At 44.3% G+C, this 23,438-nt stretch overlaps 1 protein-coding gene across 1 annotated transcript in view; it reads left to right on the forward strand.

The window, feature by feature from the left end:
* ELK3 (ETS transcription factor ELK3) overlaps positions 1–19,893 on the forward strand; it is a 41,154-nt gene extending 21,261 nt beyond the window's left edge. Inside the window, exons 3-5 of the mRNA XM_068401172.1 lie at positions 6,688–7,482; positions 13,334–13,456; positions 18,266–19,893. Coding sequence (XP_068257273.1) covers positions 6,688–7,482; positions 13,334–13,456; positions 18,266–18,364 — 1,017 coding nt within the window. The 3' untranslated portion in view covers positions 18,365–19,893. The remainder of the gene's footprint in view (positions 1–6,687; positions 7,483–13,333; positions 13,457–18,265) is intronic.
* Positions 19,894–23,438: the final 3,545 nt, after the last annotated feature.

A 23,438-nucleotide genomic window follows, 5' to 3' on the forward strand; every position in this document is an offset into this window, starting at 1 on the left:
GTGTTATGATCAGGATTTGAACGCCAAACCAAAACCACGGCTATTGCTATTTAAATTGAAGGAGTAACTCCTTTACCAGAAAACTGTATGGGTATGGTGTGTTGTGTCCTATTGGTTCCCAGGCAGTTGAGAAAGGTGGATTATTAGGAGAGTGCAGAGGGACAGGGGAACTTGCTGCAGGTTTTGAAGTGTGAGAGATACTGGCATAATGTAGCAGATAATGAATCCTAGTAGGCTGGCACGGAGTGCTCCGCAGTGGGTTCAGTCCTGAGCACTTCCTCTGCCTTCAGTTCAGTCTGTGCTGCATAGCACAGAAAGGGAAGAAGTGAAGAGGGAAGGCAAGGCTCCTTGGCATTCTTCTTTCCCTTCTGCAAAACAAAAGGGGAAGGGCTGGTGAGGTGAAAGAGCCTCTCTCAGGCTTTTGCACTCCTCTGCCCTGGACCATTCACCAATTTGTGGGATAAACCAAGAGCAGTCTAGACCTGAGGTAGCCTTAAGGAGCGTTCCGAGATCCTTGTCCCCTCCCTTGCTGTTGGTAGGGATGGACGTGTTGGCAGCTGGATGTTCTGAGGCAAATGGGATGCACACTGAGCAAATGGGATAAACATTGTGCTGCAGGCTGGGGAGTGGCAGCAGGAAAGGCAAGAGGCAGAACTCTGGACAAGACTTCGTTTGGGTTGTGGAATTATCAATAGGGACTTCTCTACCTATAGCCCCAATGATCTGGCAGCATGTGAGTTTGAGGCAAAACAGTGATTTTTTTAGAAAGGATCGTGGCACATGGGATGGGCCTTCCTTTCTGGGGCTGCCCTCTGCTGCTGCTGCATACAGCTGACACTAACTGAGCTACTGCTTCATGGTTTGTCTTTGAAATTATTCACCATGGAGAAATAAAAACTGATCACTGGATAAACAGAGGTTTATGAGCTCTGCCATTTTGCTTGGGGGGACACTGGCTTGTTAAAATGCATCGTCTGATTCATCTGAACTTAAAAGTAAATTAATTCCAGTACTGGAGAAAAATAACACAATTAGGACAAGTTCCTTAGCCTGGCTTTGAAAGCAAGTGTGACGTGCTGTTCAGGCTGATGGCTAGATTTATGTTAAATTCACATATTTACCCCAGGAAATATTTACCCACATATTTATACCCCAGGAAATATTTACCCAGGAAATATATACCCCAGGAAATATTTACCCACATATTCACCCCAGGAAATGTAGAGCGTGACATGTCTTGATTGTAATTTGCTACCGTGATTCTGGTTGCTAAAGGTTTGTAGATAATGTGAAGGCTTTCCATTTCCTGTTTCATTTCTTACCCGAATTCCCCTCCCTGCTTTTTACTTAATGCATTTCCCCTGTTGCCTCAGCAGAGCAGCAGAACAGATGGATGACAGATAGTGCTGAGGAAAGGCATCCTGTGCTCTCTCTACCTACGGCTTGAGCAGCATGTCCATCATGTCACACACTTCGGCCAGTCAGAAATGTCTTGTAATGCTTTCAGGCAAGCAAACCCTTCACGTCTGTTCCCACGCAGAGCACTTTAGCTTGATGTGTAGAACAATACCTTTATAAGTAGGATTAGTAGGTTTCTTTTTGTTGAAGTTGCCCAGTTACTTTGTTTTTCTGATAGCTGTAATGACAGATATCTTTTGGAAGTCTCTAGAGCTTTCAGGACTACTGAAGGTCCCCATGAATATTTCAGCATGACACCACAAGAGGGAAGCTAGTGAGTTTTCCCCATGAGGTGTTTTTTTTGAGGCAAGGAGGGCAAATCCAGGAAATCACATGCAGATACTCACATTAATAGGATGTAGCAGTTGTGGAAGTGAAGCCCTCAGAAGTTAGGAAATGCAAGAATCACAGTTCCCTGGGTAACCTTAATGTTTGCATGAGTTATGCTGCATCTTTAATTACACAGGCACGTACTGTTGTGACAAGCAGCTATTCAATATTTTTACATCCTCTCTGAACAGTATGTTGCCCCAGACTTTACTCAGTGAGTGCTATTCAATCTGTCTTCTAAAGACAGGATAAATCATTTCAGTTTCAGTTAATGGCTGCCTGCTTGTTCAGATGGGTCAGCAGTATGATGTATAGTATATAAATGAGATGGGCTTCCTTGAGCTCGGTGCAGTGCAGGGGACAGAGCTTCTCAGGTGCTCTTAGGATTCAGAGGTGCCCATGGCATTCCCTCCCCTCCCGTAACAGGTCAGACCCAGTAGCCTGGTTACTAGTTCCTATTTTTAATGCCCAAGTGTGGGTGGCAGCATGGAAGAATGTTTTGGGAAGAGTGTCTCTTGCTTGGTCTGCTTAAGAGAACTTCAGGATATAAAGTGATAATGGAAACTATTATTTTACTTTTGGGAAGGTCCTTCTCTTGAATTACCTCAGGGGAAACAGAATATTACAATGAAGCAATAACAGTATCATGGTGCTAGAGTACCAGCTATACATTTTGTAGTGGTACAGGTAAGAAGTGTCATAAGGAAATACTTGAAGGAGCATTAGAAAATAGCTTCATAGAGAATTGGAAGGAGCTTCTTTCAAGAGTGATGTGTGAAAGTCAAGAAAGTGCTTGTATGAAATAGCATAAAAGTGGTTATTGAGTGCTTTCCTTATGGAAAGATGAGAGTAAAGAATTTGATACTCAGTAAGAGGTGATGGGTAGAGGAGAAAACCCAGAACCCCCATGAAAGGAGTGACAAATAGTTCATATTTGATCTGAGAGAAAAGAGACGCTCAGTGAACTGCAGCAGAGGGAGCAGAGAACCTGGCCAAAGGTGCCAGCCAGAGGATTGGCCTTTGCCTTCCAGATGCAGGTGGGTGAGGAGAGACTGAAATCCAGCTAAATGGGAGCCTTGCGCTTCTGAAGGTCAGTACAGGTGCACGATCTAGTAGCATCTGTGCCTACATCAAAAATTTCACAAAAATCTAGCTTCTACACACACAGTATAACAAGTGTAAGTATGACGTTAACAGAATCTGCCTGCCAAGCTGCTAAAATCCTTGTGTCACATTGTTGGTATAGTTACACCTTAGCTCTAAATGGCTCAAACAGGGAGTCAGAGCTGATGAAAGTAAAGCACAAATACGTGATAGAAGAAATGAAGTCTGAGTTGCACCAATGCACAGGAAAACTTCTGGGAGGAAAGAAAAAAAATGGAAAGAAACCCAGAGGTCATGTGCTGTTGAGATGGGCAAACAGCTCCTGTGTATTTCGGGAGGGCTTCCAAAAGTAGTGGTGCATATGAATAGTTGACACACAAAAAAACCCAACCACGTTATAGCCTGGTTTAAGCTGCAGGGGGAACCAGGCCACCGAGCCTTTGACATCTAGCTCAGCCAGCTGGTCTGTGGAGTAGGACAGGGGGAGAGCCCCGTCCCTCCAGCTGGTGATTCAGAGCACTTGGGTAAGGCTGGTTTTGGAGGTGCTCGTAAAGTGAGTACCTGCAGTGATGTGGTGTGAGTAAGCCTGAGCTCCCTAACACAGCTGATGCACTAGAGCAGATGTCGGGCAGTGCTGTACCCGGTTTGTATCAGCAGCTTTCGAAGCACTTTGCGATGGGGGGTGGTCACGTTTGCTGTAGTCACTGATAGACTTGGGGACAGAGGAGGGGAAGCGGAAAGTATTAAGGTAATGAGACCAGTGAAGAAGCCAACAGAACAGGGGCATTCCCAGCTCCCTGCCCTCTTTCTAAATGTCAGAGTGCTGTCTCTTGATGATAAGATTTTTTTTTTAAGCTGTTGGACTGGAGCCCCTGCTCCTGGCCTGGTTGCCCAGTTCTCCTCCCCAGCAGCTGCACTGGCCCAGCAGTCGCCTTCCCCGGCAGCGCAATCCCGGAGCTCCCTGCAGCCCTGGCCAGCAGCCACTAGCCCTCATTGCGTGCCTGCTCACGAGGGAATTTACCTAGAAAACTCAAACAACAACAACAAAAAGGCTAAATATGCACATGTACTCACTGTCCTGCTACCAAGCAAGTGGTCTAGTCTCCCTGCAAATGTGGTCCTTAATGTAAGGAAGCCTTCTTTGCCCTTTCAAAACGATGGTGGAAGACCCCTGCTTGTCATGATGCCTGTCACTGTCTTCTGTGGTTTGAACCATCAGCCACAGCTCAGAATGATTCTGACAGATCACTGAGGTGATGGTAAAATTCATCTGCTTTTTACCTTCGCTTCAATTATTTGTCAAAAAAATTTAGAAAAGTCATTGGCATTTTCGAGGCACTTAATTAATTTGCGTCCTTATTTTCTCTTACACCCTGATGGAGATTTCCTCAGGCTCCACATTTAAGAGAAGCCTGCGAAGTGCTTGAGGGATCTGCCCTTGAATCCTTTTCATCTCCAGTCATCGTTAAGTGGGCCTTTGCTGCAGGCTTACGGAGTCAGAGGAGCCGCACTGAGAGACCTTCTTAAAATATAACTATATTTAATAATAGCAGAGGAAGTATAAATTCACCAGCCTGGTTGCTTTTTATACCAATGTTCCCCTGTTTCAAGCCTGCACCAGTGTAAAAGTGCTACCCTTAAATACATTTAATCTTTTTCTGCTGGGAGTCACATTTTCCAAGTAGGATCTCAGTTGCCAGTGCTTGATGTAGCAGTAACCCAAAGCTGCCAGGAGCTGTGTGTGTGTGTGTGTGTTATTTTAAATTAAAAAATATATATTAAAAAAAAAAACAAAATCCAGTTGGGGTGCTGCTTCTTGTATGCGAGTAGTTTGGAGGTTTTGCCTTTTTCAAGAAGAATGTAATATTGAGAGTGCAGAAAAAGTGTGTCCATCCAATGTTTCACCTAATTAGCACAAGAAAGAATAATCTAGGGCAAGCCCAAAGCCATGGGAATTAAAGTTCCTGCAGGCTGAGATCCTGTGGGCTAACTATATGTCCTGAACCTTTGGAGGGCAAAAATAGGCATTGCAGGATCTGCCAGGCAGGTAGACGTGTGTACAGTTTGCCGTGGAAGAGGGCAGTTTGAGCCTTTGGTCTGAGCGTGCTGAATTTAATTCTCCTCTTTGCTACAGATCCCTGTTATCAACTTGGGAAACAACTTTCTCCGTTTGTGCCACAGCTCCTGACCTGTGAAGCAAAGCTACATCCCAGGGCTCTTTGTAGGATTAATTTGGTATTCAAGAAGGTGCCTGAATGAAATGCCAGGACTTTCAGACAGATGAATTACAGAGTGCAGTAGCTCAGCTGAAAGACAGACGAGGTTCCGATACCCAAATGCAGACTCTTCTTTCCCAAAATGAGCCTTGCTTTTGTGACCAAAAAAAGGTGTAGCGTGGGCACTGCAAGCACCCAGCACTAGGTACTGTCCATATATAAATAGGGATGATGTTTGTGTTCCTTTTTCTTTCTTTTTGTTTTCATTTTCAATCAATTTAACAAATGTTTCCTCTGCTGGTCTCAGAATCTGTGGTAGAATGAAAAACAAATTAGATTTTTAGGAATATTGTAAATATTTACATTCCTATATGTACAGCAAAGCAAATGTCTGTTTGCAGAGTATCAGCTGGAGGTACAGCAGATGTGCTGCACTAAAGGGAAGCTTCTTGGAAAGGGTTTTCAGAGGTGACTTAAAGACAAATTCTCCACCAGGGACTTCAAGAAGAGATAAATCACTATGGAAATCTCAGGAAATACTGCTTCTTGTCTTCCACAGCACCTGGCTTAGGGTGGTAAACGTTCCAGTCCTTTTCCTAGGCCAGGCCAGCACCTGGTGCCATAAAGTGCCTCTGCGGAGGAGCTCACATCGCGTCCTTCGGGATACTGCACGTTGTTTTAGAGCAGGCAACATGCCCAGGTTTGCAGTAAGAGAGCTAGGACAGGAAACGCGACCCTCATGAAAGATTTCCATTTCAAAGGGAATCAGTTCTTTCCATAAAGTGGACACTTTTTTATTATGGCAAATATGAAGAAAAAATAAATAGTTCTATAAGCCCTTGAGAGGTGTGGGATTTTTTTCAATAATTAATTTCAATAGCCAGTTTAGAGTGATGAAGACCTTCTGCCGGCACCAGTGAGCATCCTGAGCCTAATGCAAACCTGGAGATAGCACAGGGGATACAGCAGGACACAAGTACTTTTCCAGTCCATGGAAGTGATACTGTATTTGTCACAGATACAGTTCATGACTGTTGAAAGAAGGACAGTCACTGTCAGCCTAGGTCAATCCTTCTGCACATGACGAGGAGGAGAGGGCAAATGAGTGGAGCAGGGGGGCTGAGGTGGTTTTGTCCCTTGCAGACATTGTGAGAGCATTTCATGCTCAGGGTAGTTGGTGTCAGTTTTGGGAGGCATAAATGAAGGAGTTTGCCTTTGTTGTGAAACACAAATGGTGGCATGGCTCGAGTCTGCCAGGCGGCAGAGTTGTTTTTACTGGAAAGAAAATATTCCCAAGCTCCCTCAGAAGAAGCGGGAGGAAAACAGCCCACCAGTACGTCTGTGTCAGCTATTAATGGTGATTTCATTAGGCACCATGAGGAGCAGGGCGTGGTCTCCCTGGCTGAGCAGAGATATGGGAATGGAGCCATGGATGAGCAGTGTTAGGAGCCCCACTGAAATGACCTGCTCAGCTTGAGGAGGGAGCAGTTCCCCCCTACCCTTGTGAACCCCCTTATGTTTGCTGCACTCGGTGCCTCTAAAATGCTGATCTTTCTAGCATCTGCTTTTGTATTTGCAGAACATCATCAAGAAAGTGATTGGACAAAAATTTGTGTACAAGTTTGTCTCCTTTCCTGAGATTTTAAAAATGGATCCACATGCTGTGGAAATCAGCAGAGAGAGCCTTTTGCTGCAGGACAGCGACTGTAAGATGCCTTCCGAGAGCAGGGATCAGCACAAGCACAGCTTGTCAGCACTGAAAAGCACAAGCCGTAATGAATATATCCACTCTGGCCTGTACTCCTCTTTCACTATCAACTCTCTGCAGAACCAGCCGGACCCTTACAAGCCAATCAAAACAGAAAAACCGGAGGAGAAGTCAGAAGGAAACACACCAGTCGAAGAAGTTCGGACTGTTATAAGATTTGTGACAAACAAAACAGACAAACAAGTTATGAGGCCCATGGTGTCGTTGCCTTCCACTTCCGAAACAGCAGCTGCCTCTGCTTTTCTCAGCTCGTCGGTATCAGCTAAAATATCTTCCTTAATGCTGCCCAACAGTGCCAGCGTTTCATCTCCATCATCATCTTCCTCCAGGTCACCATCTCTGTCTCCCACCTCACCCCTCCCTGCAGAACACAGGAGCCTCTTCCTTGAGTCCAGTTGCCACGACTCAGATTCCCTTGAGCCTCTGAACCTCTCCTCAGGCTCCAAGGCAAAATCTCCATCTCTTCCCCCAAAGGCTAAAAAACCCAAAGGCTTGGAAATCTCCGCCCCACCTATGGTTCTCTCCAGCACCGACATCGGTTCCATCGCCCTCAACAGCCCCGCACTTCCTTCAGGATCCCTGACTCCAGCTTTCTTCACTGCACAGGTAAGACCTGTCTGTCTCCCGTACTGCTGCTTTAGCAGAAGTATTCCCTCCATGTGGCGAAGAGCTCTGGGGGTCTGTCACCATCCAATGGAAAAAAACCAAACCCATATGGGTTAGAGGGAAGCATAGCAGAGGTCTGAACAAAGGGTGGAAAGTAGGTTCCTCCTGGGGTTCCTATGTGAGTGTGGGAAAAGTCGTCAGAGTTCACAGACTGCCTGGAAAGATAACGAGATGGGCAGCCATTAGTTAACATGAGTGAACCGCTTATCAGTTCAAACCAGCCTCCAGGTCTACAAAACAAGCAGGAAAAAGCCAACAAGAAAAACACAGGGCTTTTGTAGGTCACGACTTGAGCGTGTGCATTGTGAGATGCTTGGTTACTACTAGATGTTGTATTCATTCAGTGTGACCTTTTCATTAGTTTTTGAATGTGGAGCAAATCAAGTGGTTTCTAAGACACGGTTCTTAAGCCAGTTTCGATTACCAAAGTTTTACAGATCCACAGAGTACTTGCCAGAGCTTCCTTTCAGCACAGACCTGCTGAAGAACCAGTAGGTTATTCTGTTCTTTTTAATCACATATTTGTGGTAATGTCAATGGCGAGTTCTCATTTTCAAGCAAGACTATGAAAAAAGTCTAGTTGTTCAGAGAGGAAAAAGAAAATCACGTAGATAATGACCTGGTGTGTTCATCAGTGAATTTTGTCTTACGCTACCACTGCAAAATTAGACAAAAAAATCCAAGAGTAAAGTTATCCCAATGAGGAACACTCCCTAACATCCCCCTCCACCCCTGAAATTAAAGTTGATGCAAATACTAACATTGAATGAAACAAACTGAACAGCAAATAAATAAATGCAAAGGTGTGTGTTACAAGCTCTCATTTACTTCGGGCTGTCGGGGTGACATTGTAGGCAGAATCCCCTTACCTCTTCCCTGTTCGAAGAGGTTTTGTACGGGTGATGCCTGCACTGCAGCCAGGCGTTAGAGGTCTTTGAGCTGGCCGCGGGCAGCACCATGTGCCTGTATGGCACAAAGGCCAGGTAGAGGCCAGAGCATCGGCAGGTGCCCTCGGCCAGCGCAGCACTTGCTCTGACTGAGCCTCTCAGCTGGCTGCAGAGCGAGTTTGTGCAAAGCCATTGCAGTTCAGACACACCTGTAGGCCACTGAGATAGGAGGCTGTGTCGCAAAGAGAGAGGATTTTGTGGGCCGTTATCTGTCATTTTTGACATTGTAAAGCCTTTAAGTGAAGTTATGTTTGGCAGGAAGAACAGAAGTGTGGCAAACCAAAGTTGAGGTGCATTGACAGACTCTCCTAACCTCTAACTGTGGTACAACCACAGTAAGTATTTTGCTTGCAGGGAGCAAATCTGACAAATCATATCAGGTGCCAATTACAAGCTCCCTTTAATCTACTGCTGCCCCAAAACTCAGTATGAACAGAGATTTCTTTCCTCATTTTGTAGTTATTTCTTTGAACACTTAATTTTCTCATTCCTCTGTAGACTGGTGTACTTACTACCCCTGAAAGGCAGTGAAGGGCATGAGGTAGCTGATTGGGGCTCTCCTTTAGCAGGGTGGCTAGCTAAGGCCGTGATGATTGTTATCCGACTTAATGCCATTACAAATCTTTTTTTACAGGCTGTCCTATCACAGAAGAGGCAGATAGCACCCATGTAGGGTAGCCCCTGGGTCCATTTATTTAAACTTTTGGCTATACGGCAACATAGCTTTTTTCCTCTCTTTTAGCCTTCTAATCCCAATGTGGACAAGGAGCACCTTGCATCCTAAATACTCAACCTAGTGAATATAAAATAAAAACTATAGAATAGCTGTGTTCAGGTAACTGTAAAATCACAACATAGAATAACTAAAGCCATAAATTCAGCAGGAAATCTGCAGTTGTCTTCGTTTAGCCCGCACCCAGGGCTAAACAATAACAGTTTTTCTCTCACCTAATGTCCCTTTCCCAACTGAGGAAGGGAATTGTGAAAAAGAGGGAGACTCGTAGGTTAAAATTAAACAGATTTAATAAAATAAAGAAACCAATATAAACGCTAACACAAAACACACAAAAGTATACTTAGCTACAGGTTGTAGCAGGTTGTTCCAGGAATAGCACTCATCAGCAATAAAGGGAGGAGAGCAAAACCAGCCTCACCTCCCCCCAGCAAGCCCTCCCTTTTATAGTGAACTTGATTGTTAATGATATAGAATACACCTGTGGGCCAGCCTGGGTCAGCTGCCCTGCATTTAACTGCTAAGGGCCCTAATCACCATGGCTGGCCACAAACTGAAACAAAATCCCAATGAAACCAGGACTGCAGTTCATCCCATTCTCCTAGGAAGAACGTGCATCATATCTCAAATGACGTCTGATTTATCAGATCCCTGCTCCCATGGGGCAGGTGCAGAACAGGATGTCGGACACCGGTTTCTGCTCCAAGAGCAATGCAGCTTCAGAGAAGGTCCTGCTGCCTGAGAGGGTATTTCAGATGGCTTTCCATCGTACCTGCCGGTCACAAGGACAACTCTGAGGGGGAGCCCTGTGAAAGGGCATGTGATGTGTACAGACAGTTTCCGAACAGAAAAATAGGTTTGCAGACATCAGTGCATACAGTACCGTACTTTGGTAGAGAGTGTCAGCTTTCCATTTGGTAGCTTCAAAGAAAGATAGTTAGATTTTGTTCAGTATTTGCTTCTTTTACAGATTGTTTTATGCTTGTTATTTGTGTTGGCTTTCCTTTGGACAATGTGGATATATAATTTTGACTCACTCTTTTTCTTTAGGCCTCTATTTTAGCATTTGTAACATTTACAACATGCTGTTTCCTTACGGACAAAGTAGCGTGCCTGCAGCCTGCACGTGCGTGGTCTGTATGGTATCCACATACACCATCCAGGCTCCAGCACGTGCCTAATGACCTGGGAAGTAACGTACGTGTGACAGCACTTGTCTGTTATCTGACAGCTAGAAGTGACAAGAACGATTGTACTTACACACGTTCTTTGTCAGAGAAGTCAGGAGCCACGAGCATCGTTGCTTAACGTAATCCTCTCTGTACAATGAATTATTTAAACTGTTCCTATGCTTAGATTATCATGACGTTTTTTAAGTAGGAACTTCCCACTGGGTTCCATATCTAATACCAGATGTACAGCTGCATGAGGGCAGAAAATGAAGTGACACATCCATTTCTGCGTGTAAGGATAGCCTGTGCTGTGGTGTTGTTTACACTTACGTTTCCTCTGGTGGTTTTGATGCTTGGCTGATGATGATACTGAGAACAAGCTTGGGAGGCCTTGTGCTCTTTTTGCATTAAATATTAACAGATTTTGAGGCTTGCTTTGGCTGGCTTTTGGCTCTGGCAGAACTTGCAGACATTAGTGCTCTGATCATTAGAGGACATGAGCTTTTGCTTAGCACTGTTGTTAGGCGTGTTAACGTGCTTCCAGAGACGCATGGAGGACAGCTCAGTTTGAAATCTCCTCTCTCTCTCTGAAGACTTGCTCTGGCTGTATCTAGGTAGCAATAAACACCTCCGAGTTTTCTTCATTATTTTCAAAAGACCCTCTCAAGAACTGCATTTTCAGTTCTGGGTATCTGCATCTTCTTCAAGAAAAAAATAAAGAACTGAGGCATAGCTCATGGGAGCTCTTAGAACAGTTGGCACAATATTGTGTCCTTAGTCCAATGTGGTTGGGTCTTGCTGCTTACATATTTGGTTTTAAGGTTAGTAGGCTGTTCTGTAAGTAGGTGTCTGGGTATTTATCCTGACCTAATTCAGTATGTTCCATGTCAGTCTCATAAATCCCCATCAATAGCTGCCTGCATCAGCTTGTAATGCAGCACAGGAAAGGTGCTCTCACCGGTGCTGATGTTTTCCTGCCCTGTGAAAGCACCATGGTTCTAGGAAGAGGGTGTTTGTGAAGGAGCCATTCATGAGTGCCTGCTTGTCAAGTATTTTTTTCTCAGATACCTCGACAAGAGCTGTCAGTTGACGAGACCAAGACAGAAGTTTTCTCCTTGCCAGGCCTGCACCCACTCTTTGCCCCTTTTGTTGTCATCCAAATGTATCCAAACCCTGACTTCGTTGGTACTCCTGTGACCACCATACCTGCTGTTTTACTGCATGAACACCTTTTGCTTTCCCAGCAATACCACACGTTTATTATTCCTTGGGACGTAACTGTGGATTCTTCCACAAGGTTTGGTGTTTCTGATCCACCTGCTTCAGCACAAGGGAGATGGCAGTGTCCTTTGCCTTCGCATTTCTCCACGAACCCTGTTTCTTTTGAGACTCCTTAGAGAAATCGTCCCCTTCAAGAGCAGCCAAGCTCTTTGTATTAAACAGCCTTTCAGGCACCTTGGGACAGAATCACTGGGAGGACCTTAATGTTTCCTGCTCCTTGTCTCTCCCATCTCTTCTGCTGGTGTTAAACTAATTGTTTCACCCTGTTGTGAACTCCAGTGCAAGCACGTCAGAGCAGGTCTGTATTCCTGTGTGTTTGCATGGAACCTCAAACACCACAGCCGATCCCTCAGGCACTGCTTTGCAAATAATATGTCCCTCATAGTCAAAAATCCACAGGACCTGTGGTGCCTGCCTTTCTGAGCCTGCTCACCGCAGAGTCCTGACAACGGGATGTGACAGCCTGTGGGGTGAGCAGTTGTTAAGCGAGACCCCTGGTTGCAATTGCCATATGTGGGAGTTTATATTTCTGGCCTGGTGGGAAGCTAGCAGGTACCAGCATGCATGACGTGCTGGTTACTATGGGGAAATACTCCTTCCATCTTCTCTTCATGTATTTTAAACTCCGGACAGACTGATGCCGCGGTTCAGCAGAGCACTGAGGCACTTGTCTTACACAGCGAAACACATACTTACTTCGGAGTGTGCACTCAAATTCCGTTAAGTGCTTTGCTAAATAGGACTGATTTTGATAATTGGCATCAAGATCACTGGTGAGATTAACTCATTATGCCAAATACTTTTTTCAGACCTGTCACATCACTTTCATGTTCTTTTTTGGAAAGATAAGAGTTACTCTGGATCCAGAATAATTCATGTGATTCTTCCTTTGAATGGAGATTTGCATGTGCTTTAACTCTACCTCCCCTCCAGTTGTGCTTTAGAAGTGCTGAGAGCATTCCCAGCGATCCTTGTGTGCCACTGGAAGGAGCCACCTCCGAGTTGGGAAAAGCTTTGGATTCTTAGTTCTTGCCATTTTGGTTCTTTTCAAACAATGAGCTGTGCTCTCCGCCGTCCCTCTGGGCACCCGGCCCCTACACCTGCCTCTCGCTGCGTCAGCCTGTGCACTGCTGGTTTCTTGAAAGTTCTTCCATTTTGAACAGGTGCAATCAGAGGAATAAAACTCCAAAGGGCGGCAGTGGCTCTTTTGGCTCCACACACAATTGCATTAATGCTTTCAAATTAATGCTGCAGTCAGTTCAAGCAATTGCTACCCTTGAAAAGGTAAAAAATTCTTCTGCAGGAGACGAGGCTGTGTTTACAGACACCGGGGCACGCATGGCATTTTATACAATCGCATGAGTGTGGTTCAAATAAACAATAACTGTGCTTCTCCATAAGCAAATCGCAATAGAAATTAAATCAATTTGTATATGAAGGAATATTAAATGTGCAGGTAGCCAGTATTGACCACTGCGGAGACAGGACGCGGGGCTGGATGGGCAGCTGGTGCCGGCCAGTGCGCTCAGCATGCTCCGCCTCTGAATCCACTGGGCAAAAGAGCCAGTAGGTGAAGTGTAAGACTTCAGGGGTTCTGACTACTGTATGGAGCTCTAAATCCCAAGCTATGCATCATGGGGTGTTTTTTTGTCTTGCAGACCCCAAATGGATTATTGCTGACCCCAAGCCCGCTGCTGTCCAGCATTCATTTCTGGAGCAGCCTCAGTCCTGTTGCTCCTCTGAGTCCTGCCAGGCTGCAGGGACCAAACACTCTGTTCCAGGTAGGTCTTTCCAATGCACAGGTTTCATTTCTGAAAGCGCACATTTTGAAGAGACATCAGGGGAGCATCTCCTCACATTGGTCTGGAGCTTTTCAAGTCGTTTAAGAAAATATAGGAGTTAACAGGCACTTTTAACGAGAGTCCTACTTACTTGTACCCTCTTTAAACCCTTGGCAGCACAGTCAGAACCTACAGGGCAGTGACTGCTGCAGCAAGCGCACATATGCTGTGTGAAGGAAACAGAAAGAAATGCTGGATGCCAGTAAGAGTTGGAGTGAGTTCAGAGGGCAATGAAAATGATCAGAGGGCTGGAGCACCTCTCCTGTGAAGAGAGGCTGAGAGAGTTGGGGCTGTTCAGCCTGGAGAAGAGAAGGCTCTGGGGAGACCTCATAGCAGCCTTCCAGTAGCTGAAGGGGCCCTACAGGAAAGTGGGAGAGGGACCTTTTACAAGGGCATGTAGTGATAGGATGAGGGGGAATGGTTTTAAACTGAAAGAGGGTACATTTAGATTAGATATTAGGAAGAAATTCTTTACTGTGAGGGTGGTGAGACACTGGAACAGGTGGCCCAGAGAAGCTGTGGATGCCCCCTCCCTGGCAGTGTTTAAGGCCAGATTGGACAAGGCTTTGAGCAACCTGGTCTAGTGGAAGGTGTCCCTGCCTGTGGCAGGGGGGTTGGAACTAGATGATCTTTAAGGTCCCTTCCAACCGAAACCATTCTATGATGATTCTGTGATTTCCAGTTCTCCTGCAAATTATTCGTGTGTCCTCAAGCAAGTTACTTCATACCTCTGAGCACGACCTCTCTGTATGTAATAGGAGAAAGGCAGCGTTGTCCCCTCTCTCATGGGTACTGGGAGAGTAAAAAAAAACCTCCCAAGTTTTATAGAGATGTGGTAAATACAAAAGTTATTAAGTAAACCACGATGGCCACAGCACTCAGCTGCAGCATTTGCTCAAGGCTTAGGAAGAGGATGGTGGGGATGTTGGAGACGAGCGTAGGGGAAAGGGACCTGGGGGTCCTAGTGGACAACAGGATGACCATGAGCCAGCAGTGTGCCCTTATGGCCAAGAAGGCCAATGGCATCCTGGGGTGTATTAGAAGGGGTGTGGTCAGCAGGTCAAGAGAGGTTCTCCTCCCCCTCTACTCTGCCCTGGTGAGGCCGCATCTGGAATATTGTGTCCAGTTCTGGGCCCCTCAGTTCAAGAAGGACAGGGAACTGCTAGAGAGAGTCCAGCGCAGAGCCACGAAGATGATTAAGGGAGTGGAACATCTCCCTTATGAGGAGAGGCTGAGGAAGCTGGGTCTCTTTAGCTTGGAGAAGAGGAGACTGAGGGGTGACCTCATTAATGTTTATAAATATGTAAAGGGCAAGTGTCAAGAGGATGGAGCCAGGCTCTTCTCAGTGACATCCCTTGACAGGACAAGGGGCAATGGGTGCAAGCTGGAACACAGGAGGTTCCACTTAAATTTGAGGAAAAACTGCTTTACGGTGAGGGTGATTGAACACTGGAACAGGCTGCCCAGAGAGGTTGTGGAGTCTCCTTCTCTGGAGACATTCAAAACCCGCCTGGACGCGTTCCTGTGTGATATGGTCTAGGCAATCCTGCCCTGGCAGGGGGATTGGACTAGATGATCTTTCGAGGTCCCTTCCAATCCCTAACATTCTGTGATTCTGTGATTCTGTGATGTTATTAGCAGCTCCAGCTGTAGCTGCTGCAAAAGAGCTGCTTCAGTAAGTCACAGAAGAAATTATGCTGATGAGCTGATTGGCAAGAAGCACAAGAAGCTGATGGCCATCCAAGCAGCTGAAGAATGCAGGGACACCTCTGGAATGAATTCCCTGGCTGCTGTAGAGGGCCAACACTAACAGAGGAGGTGGCTGCTGCTGGACAGGGAACCTGTGTTAGTCTGTGAACCTTCTGGGAGACTGACTGCCCAGCTCTAGGGCTGGGCTTTAGCTCAGGTGCTCTGCTCAGCTACAGTCCTCACTGGGGTAGTAAGTCCTTTTACCTCCAGTGGGACAGCTGAGCATGGAGCCCTAGGGCTCCTTATTTGCGTTTCAGATAAACTCCTTTATCCCTATGGGACCTTAGTTTTGCAGACGTGGTTAAAACCAGCCAGACATTGCATTTGAGAGGGGAGTGTCTGTGCCATGGCCTGGAATGAGCTTGTATGGACACATGCTGGCCACCCCCTGTGGGAACTGAGAGTGAAGAGTGGCCTTGGCTGTCTCCCTTCTGAGAGACCCAAAGGGCCTTATAAATGATGTCTGATTCCGGCAAAGGCCACAACGACAAGTCTGTAGAGCACAAAGCTTTAATATAACAGCAAATAGGAAACAACAACCACAGCTGCAGCCTAGCCAATGCCACCGAGAGCTGCTGGTCATCCCACGTAGGCTTTGGGGCAGAGCTCTCCCCAGGCTGCCCGCACAAGGCAGGCCACGCTCTATGCAGCTAGTCCATGCAGCTCCTGCTCCATGCAGCTAGTCCATGCAGCTCCATGCAGCTCAGCGCAAGCTGCGTCACATGTTGCTTTTGCTGTCACCTGGTCATTTGCACTGGGAGTTGAAAGAACATTTGGTCATCGTTGAAGGAGTGAAAATCTTGCCAGCAGCTAGATGCCAGGGCAGCTCTGCAGCTGCCTGCCTGCCTCTGCACCCTTGCCCGCTGATGTGCATGGAAGAGAGATCAGGTTCCTGTATTTATTTTTCTTTCAGGTGTGTGCTGCTTTTCACAACAGCACTGTGTTTGGCACTGCCTACAGCTCTTTAGTACCAGTCTTTGTGTAGTACAAGGACCAGAATGGGAGTCATCCATGTCCGTGGTCCCACTGAGCCCAGGACAAGCCTATGAGAAAGTATCGTTCCTCTAACAAACCAGGAGGAGCTTGTTCTGGCACTGCTGGACACAACTATGTGCATACTCCCTCACACTCCCTCACAGAGCACGTAGATGCTTATTAAGTGGTAAAAACCTCTCCTTCAATGCTTGTAAGGTGAAAGCACCTCCCATACACCTATGCCTGTACACTCTTACAGCCTACATAGAGCATCACTGAAAGCTAAAGTCTCCTGCCACACAATTGACCTTGATATAGTGACCTACCTGGAAGGTCTTCCCTTTGAAGCCGTACTGCTGTGTAATTAAACTTATTTTGATGTTTCATCATTAGTTTGAAATTACCATGTAACTGGAACAGCAAGAGACTTGCACAGAATTGGTTAATTCAAGAAAATGCAGCCAAACTTAAGAACTACCAAGTTAGCTTGAATTAAATGCTAACTAAATTAAGTGTATTTTCTTTGTTACTACTGTATAGACGGTAGCGCTGAGAGGGCGTAGTCAAGTCCCAGATCCCTGCTGGATGGAGGTGTATGAATAAAGAGCATCGTCCCAGCCCCAGGGGCTACAGAGACAACAGGAAGAAGAACAGAGAGCTGGGTTGAGATGGAGACCAGGGGAAGGATGAAATTGTGATGTGTTAGTATCGTTCGCATCTCAGGACATAGTGCCAGGATGTCACCTGCCTCGACAAGACACCAAAGATCACTCAACCCTCTTTTTGTTTGCTTTAGAAATCACATGAAACACTTTGTAATTTACATGTCTCACTTCAGAAACCTAGACTAGAAAAGCAAGAGCTTGTAATCAAGTTCTGTGTTTTAATGAATCTTGGCAGAAGTGATAAACACATTTCCTGAGGTTTGATTTGGTTAAAATAGAGGTATCAGCCAGTCCTGGCCCCATGAGGAGTGTGGTGCCGGCTCCCCACAGCACACTGCTCAGCCTGCGCTGCTCAGTGTGGTCTTCAACTGGATGTTGGAAGATAGGTGTCATTAACTAACACCTTAGTGGAAGAATAATCCTGTTATAAGCAGATTATATGCACGTGTAGAGGTTGATTACAGCAGTTGGCTGATGAAGGGCTGATTTAATAAAGGGTAAAAAATACACCAGACACTTGAAGTCAGGAGCTCTGTTATTCAGCTCTCTCTCAAGCCAAGCGGGCCTGCCCTCGAGGCCAGATCGGTATCTGCCACTGGGATAATTCCCGCCTCATGCTGGAGCAAGTTTATTCCACCTCCTTGCTTTGCTTTTCCTTGAGTCAGATGTTAAGAACTAGTCAGTACCCATCACTGTAGGCAAAGTTACAGTCAGGATGCTGTCATGAACTAGGAATATATGGCTTATGTATGGAATTAGTATTTTTTGCACAGTATTTCAGAAGTAGAAAGTTAATACTAAATTACAACGTCTTCTGCTTCACATACGGAATGATCCGGTGTAGCTAGGTTATGGTTTCTTAGTGAATACAGAGAGAAACTGTAATTACTTGAGAGTAATTTTCCCCAGTTTTGTATTCACAATTGTACTTTTTTCTGCCCTACAACCGTAGCTCAACTTCCACTTTTGCAAAGCTCATTTTACAAAGGGCAGATGAAAAGTACGGATTTTAATTAATATTCTGTAGACTGAAAAACATTTTTGAAAGCAGAATGGATAGCAAACATTACTCTACAGTATTCATTTTCCCAAGGTGATGACAGATGTATTCTTATGGGAACTTTTATATAAAATATAGCCAGTAATAGATTTCCACATCTCCATATGTTTACAAATTATTCAGATTTCCTCCTCTATTTTACATTCCTAATGGCTGATGCAGGCATTTGGTATATATCTTACTGTAGAGAAATGACAATTCTTGAAAATGTCTGGAGTCGCTTGCTAATGCTAAATGCACGTGCTTCGGGGCGGAATGCTTTGAGATAAGGAGTCATTTTTACCTTTTGGCCTCTTCCAGTTTCCAACTCTGCTAAATGGCCACATACCAGTGCCACTCCCCAGCCTGGACGGAGCCTCTTCTCCAGTACTGCTTTCTCCAAACGCTCAGAAATCCTGATGACGCCTCATCACGCTACGGACTTAGTGGTGGATTTAACACTTCATTCCTATGGGCTAGTTTTTCCTGTGTCATGAGAAGGACATTGTGAAACCCTCTATTACTTTGGTTTGCACTTTTCATTACATGGATAATCTTCTTTTATTATGTTAGCATTTTTAAACAGTGTTTATATATAAAAGTATATATAAATCTGTTTTGCATTAAATGATTTATAATTTTTTTATATCATAGCTCTCAAGTGTTGAACACTTCTGTTGTTGATGAAGTACTTTTCGTAATGGATTGCAACAATGTATCTAATGAGGATGTGAAGCTTCTTTTTAATCCCTTTTTCTGCATATTATGCATTGTGCTTGTGTAAACTATAACCGGCTGTGCCTTCTTTTGCATAATGTCATGTAAATGATTTATATATTTTCTAGTATTAAGATAAAAAGTTGAAAGACAAAACTAGTATTGAACAGCCCTATGTTAGTATTTCAGCATTTTCTCCACGGATAGGCCATATGATGCAGTGTATTCATGTAACTTTGTATTAAGTGCTTTCAAATTGTATAAAAATAACCTTATAATTTTTCTTTGCTGAAGTGAAAAACGTAATCAACATTACAGTCAAGAGATGCATTTAGGAGTAACAAGCTACATTTACACATTTATGTCCAAATTCTTCTGTGGAGTTGCAACAGGGAGGAACTGGGCTGTGTATATTCATGAGACGCAGCATTTGAGAATACTTCTGTAGAAAAGGAGACGTTGCTCAGAATTTATTTGGCGTATACTTCTTATGAACTGTCAACATTACATCTGGAAAGACTGCAGGTAATCTCTGTCCTCCCAGGGAATGAGGATCATTCCTGATAGAGAACTTCCAGGTGCTTTGTTCAGTCGTGCCAAGTGCCTTCTACTATTTCCCTGGAAAGATTATTTTAGCTACTAAAGCTCAGAAGGTCACATTTCCCCTTCCCCCAAAGCTGGAAAAGTTACAGGACTGTAAATTAATGCCTGGTGCTTGTAAAGAGGCATACTGTATATGTGGGATGTTTATGTATAAACATCTGAATACTGGATTAAAAACCAGCACTGTGTTACTATATACTTGCAACTTGAATTTACTGGGTATGTCCTCTACCTTGAGGTGATGGCTTAGTCATCTAAATGTCAGGTTAGGATCAGGCTAGACTCCCTGGCACCACAGATTCTAATCTTGTCAGGGCTGATGCAAATTTCAGTTTTCCGAGGTGGCTAAATTGGGTTGAATGAAGCTTTACCATGTAGGTTTTTCAGATGAGACCTTCAAGAAAAACCAAACCAAAATCAGAATCCTGTTTGCTACAGGTCATTAGAGCTTCTACTTTGCTTTCTGGCCAAGCGGCTGGTCAAAACTCTGTTCTTTTTGAAATTTATACAGTGAGTTGTCCGCTGATTTTCTGTTTGGATGCATTTCAGTGATGATGTGTGTAGTTAATTGTAAAGTGCTTTTGGATCCTTCAACCTGAAAGGTGCTAAATAAACATTTTATTAATGCAGTTCTGATGTTGAAAAGCCATTTTTGGGGCAGAGGTGGTCTGACAAAAGACAGCAGGAATTTTCCTCAGGCTCCTGGGTTGCACAACCAAAAATGACTCCTCAGTTTCACTCGCAGTAATTAACGGGATAAAAAAAATTGCCGTATCTGTATGAAGTACCAGTGCTGATAAACAGAGCAATTAGATGCAAGACATAAAGAATGAAACACATGGGAAGTCATTCACTTGATTCAGCTTTTTAAGAGCTCCAAGCGGTGCCACCCCATGGAGTCAAAACCAGAAGATGAACCGATGCAAAATTTAAGAGTGAAGGGAAATTTTGTGCGAAGTAAAATCTGAACAGGTTGGAAGAAAAAGCAGCAGGTAACTGATGGGATCGACTAGTCTAGTGGAGATTAAAATCACAAGGGCTCGCAGATCAAATGCTTCTCTTTCAGTGGATTCCTCCCAGGTACACAGAATATTTTTCAGTAACTAAGTTACAGAGAGGCAATTATTCACGCTGTGGAGCCAACTCTCCTCTGAGCTTTAAACAAGCATGAATGCAGACTTCAGTGGAGTCTCGCCTTGTACACGCCAGTATAGCTAATGGGGGAACAAGGCACAGAGATGAAGTGTTTCTCACTATGAGTTTAAAAAGATAGATACTCATGAAAATCTGGTCTTCGACTTAATAAGCAGTATTGAATGCACACTGCAAAAAAACAGATGAACACAAGATGAGAGAGTGTGACAGATTCCTAAAAGCATCCAGATGCTCATGATTTAGTTTCTTCCAAGGTTTTACTATTAATAAGGCAGATTTTTTTCTTTTCAAAAGGCTCCACACACCTCAACCCACCTCTCCTCTCCCACCCTCCTGCCCCTTGAGTGACTTTGTTTTCTTCTAAAGATAGCAGAAAATGGCAGTTCTGGGACAAAAATCTGTTCCAACAAATGACTGTAAAGGAGCCGAGAGAATTCAGTAAAACTTAAGGGAAGACACCTAGAACCAATAAAGTAGGGCTGCCTTCTCCTCTTTGAGAGGATAAAAAACAGCAATAGAACACATCTTCTTTTGCTGGTTGACTTTCCAATTAAAAAATAGGCCGTCAAATCTGCCTTCCAAATTGGTCAGTTACGTGGAACAAAAATTCTCTCTACTGGGAAGAATTCATACAAATAAAGTCCAGCTTCTCAAGTCTAACACTAGATTATTATGCCTTATGCTTCCACGAAAATACTCTATTGGTAATTTTCTATTGAATTTTATTAACAGATATCTTTTTAACTGTAGAGAAAAATCAAATAAATGTTTGTAAAAGAAATACTCTGAAAGCACCAATATTTCTGTGGCATGGAGAGCTCCAAGCCAACAACCCTGGGGAACCAAACTGGAGTTACTCTCTCTTCAGTACTCTTGGTAGTACTTGCAATTTGATCATACTTGAGGGATTTTTTTGGACAGATTTACGCTTTATTCATGCTTGAGCAATACACAAAAAGTTTTCAATATTATATAGGCTGGGTGCATGATTAGGCTATTTGTGGCTTACCTTTACATTGGGGTTTTGTTTATTTTTTTCAGAAAAGCAAGTATCCACCAGTAGAGCCACAGCTACTGGGTAGCTTTGCCAAGAGACTGCACACATCTTCTTCTGCCCTGGCACAGGTAAGTGGCTTCAGTTCTAAAGAAAACTTTCAAGGTGGGGAAAACAGTGATGGGTGATAACCAGCTACAGAAAAAGAAAGATATGACACATCCATTATATCAATGAAGAACAATTTTGTTTTGTCTGAAGAAAACCAGTCTCCTCAGACAGGCACTTGCCAATCTGGAAATACGGACCAAAGAAGTAATGAATAGTCAACAAGACGCCTCTTTAAAGGGGAGATGGTCCTTTGAAACAGATGATTGCATTTAATTTTGACAGAACGAGTCTCTACATTAAAAGGCTGTGTGATCTTGTGCCTACAGGAAGCACCTTTAGAAGCCATCATGACCACTAAATGAATTAAGAAAAGGCATAGTAAGTATAGGTAGTCTTTTACATAAGGGCATCGCTGTTCCCTTCTGATCTTGAGACTGTCTCTATATCCTGCAGGATAAACAAACACTGGTCACTCAGATTTAAGCATACCTCTACGAAGTTGTCAGAAAACCACAACTTTTGGAAATCCCTTTTAGCTCCAAACTGTAACTGCTCTCGCCAATTAATATGCGAGTGCTCTGCCTACACAGATGAGTACAAACCTATTTCTTGAGGGCAAAGAGATTGACAGCATTAGCGAGGAGGAGTATAAATTTATTTAAATGAAAAAAGGAGAATGAACCTCAAGCAAGGACTCTGGAGCAATCAGCATCATGACCTGCCTTGGGCAGGGGGATTTGTAGAAAAGCATCCTAGAGGAGAGGACTCCAGGGTATGTTGTTTTTTTTCTTGAAAGATTCCCATCAGTTCGTGTTTACTCTGCAAGAAGTGCAAATGGATAAACGTAACCTCGATTATTCCCAACATGGCTCCAGGCCAGCTGCCTCTTCCTGCAAATTAAGGAAAAGGACATGGAAGAGGACAAAAAAAGTCTTGGAAAAAAAACAAGCTCAGGGTGTGAAAGAGGAGAAGCAGGCAGTGCTGACGCTGCCATGCGGGGTCTGGAGGGAGGTGCTCCACAAGAGCATGTTGGAGAGGGGCTAGGGAAGAGCTTCCTCCCCCATTTGTAATCCTCAGTGAAGGCAATTCCATCAGCAAGAAGATCCCACTGCAGCAAATGAAGGAACTTCATAGCTCTCTGGGGAAAAACGTGTTTCAAGGTATGGCATCTGTGCTGAACAAGACTCCTATTTCATTTGGAGGACCATAAAAGCAATCTGCTCAGGCAGGCCAGCCTCTTAAGTGATTCTGGAGGATGCAGCCAGGACAATAAATTAAGCAGTTATTTACAACAGTAAGTATGTGCATATGTGTTCATTCGCTGTTTAAGCTGGCTCAAAAATTACAGAACTTAAATGAGTTAAGGGTTTTTAGGAAACGTGAAAATAATGGAAAATTGTAATGTACACGTTTTTCCACTGATATCTATTGTTTTCCTTCAGTTAACAGGAGAGGCACAGTACAGCCCAGTGAAAATCACACGCAAAAGATTAAAAAAAATCTAGAATAGCTGAACTCTAATCCCAGTTCTGACCACACAAATTTCCACTGTGGCCTAGAAGAAGAGTGTGATTTCTGTGCAGCTAAACTCCACAGATGAAAAGGCTGTATGGTATGAATTACAAAGCCCACGTATCTACTTGGCTTTTACACTTCTCAAACCATCCTACCTGTACAGCCAGAGCTTCCTTACAACGTACCAATTAGCTAAACACTTGTACAGTGCTTCCTTTATTTTTTATTATCTATACCTGTTACCTCGTCAATCTCTTAAATCGGTCTGACATGGATGTTGCTGACCCACATATAGGCCAACCAGTAGTATTAAATCTCCAACAGCCCAGTCTCTGAAATGGAAAAAAAACCAAACCCTAAAAAGCAAGCATTCAGGTTCCTCCCCAAAATTAAGAAATT

Source organism: Nyctibius grandis, chromosome 5 (assembly GCF_013368605.1).
Source record: "Nyctibius grandis isolate bNycGra1 chromosome 5, bNycGra1.pri, whole genome shotgun sequence".
NCBI lineage: Eukaryota > Metazoa > Chordata > Aves > Nyctibiiformes > Nyctibiidae > Nyctibius > Nyctibius grandis.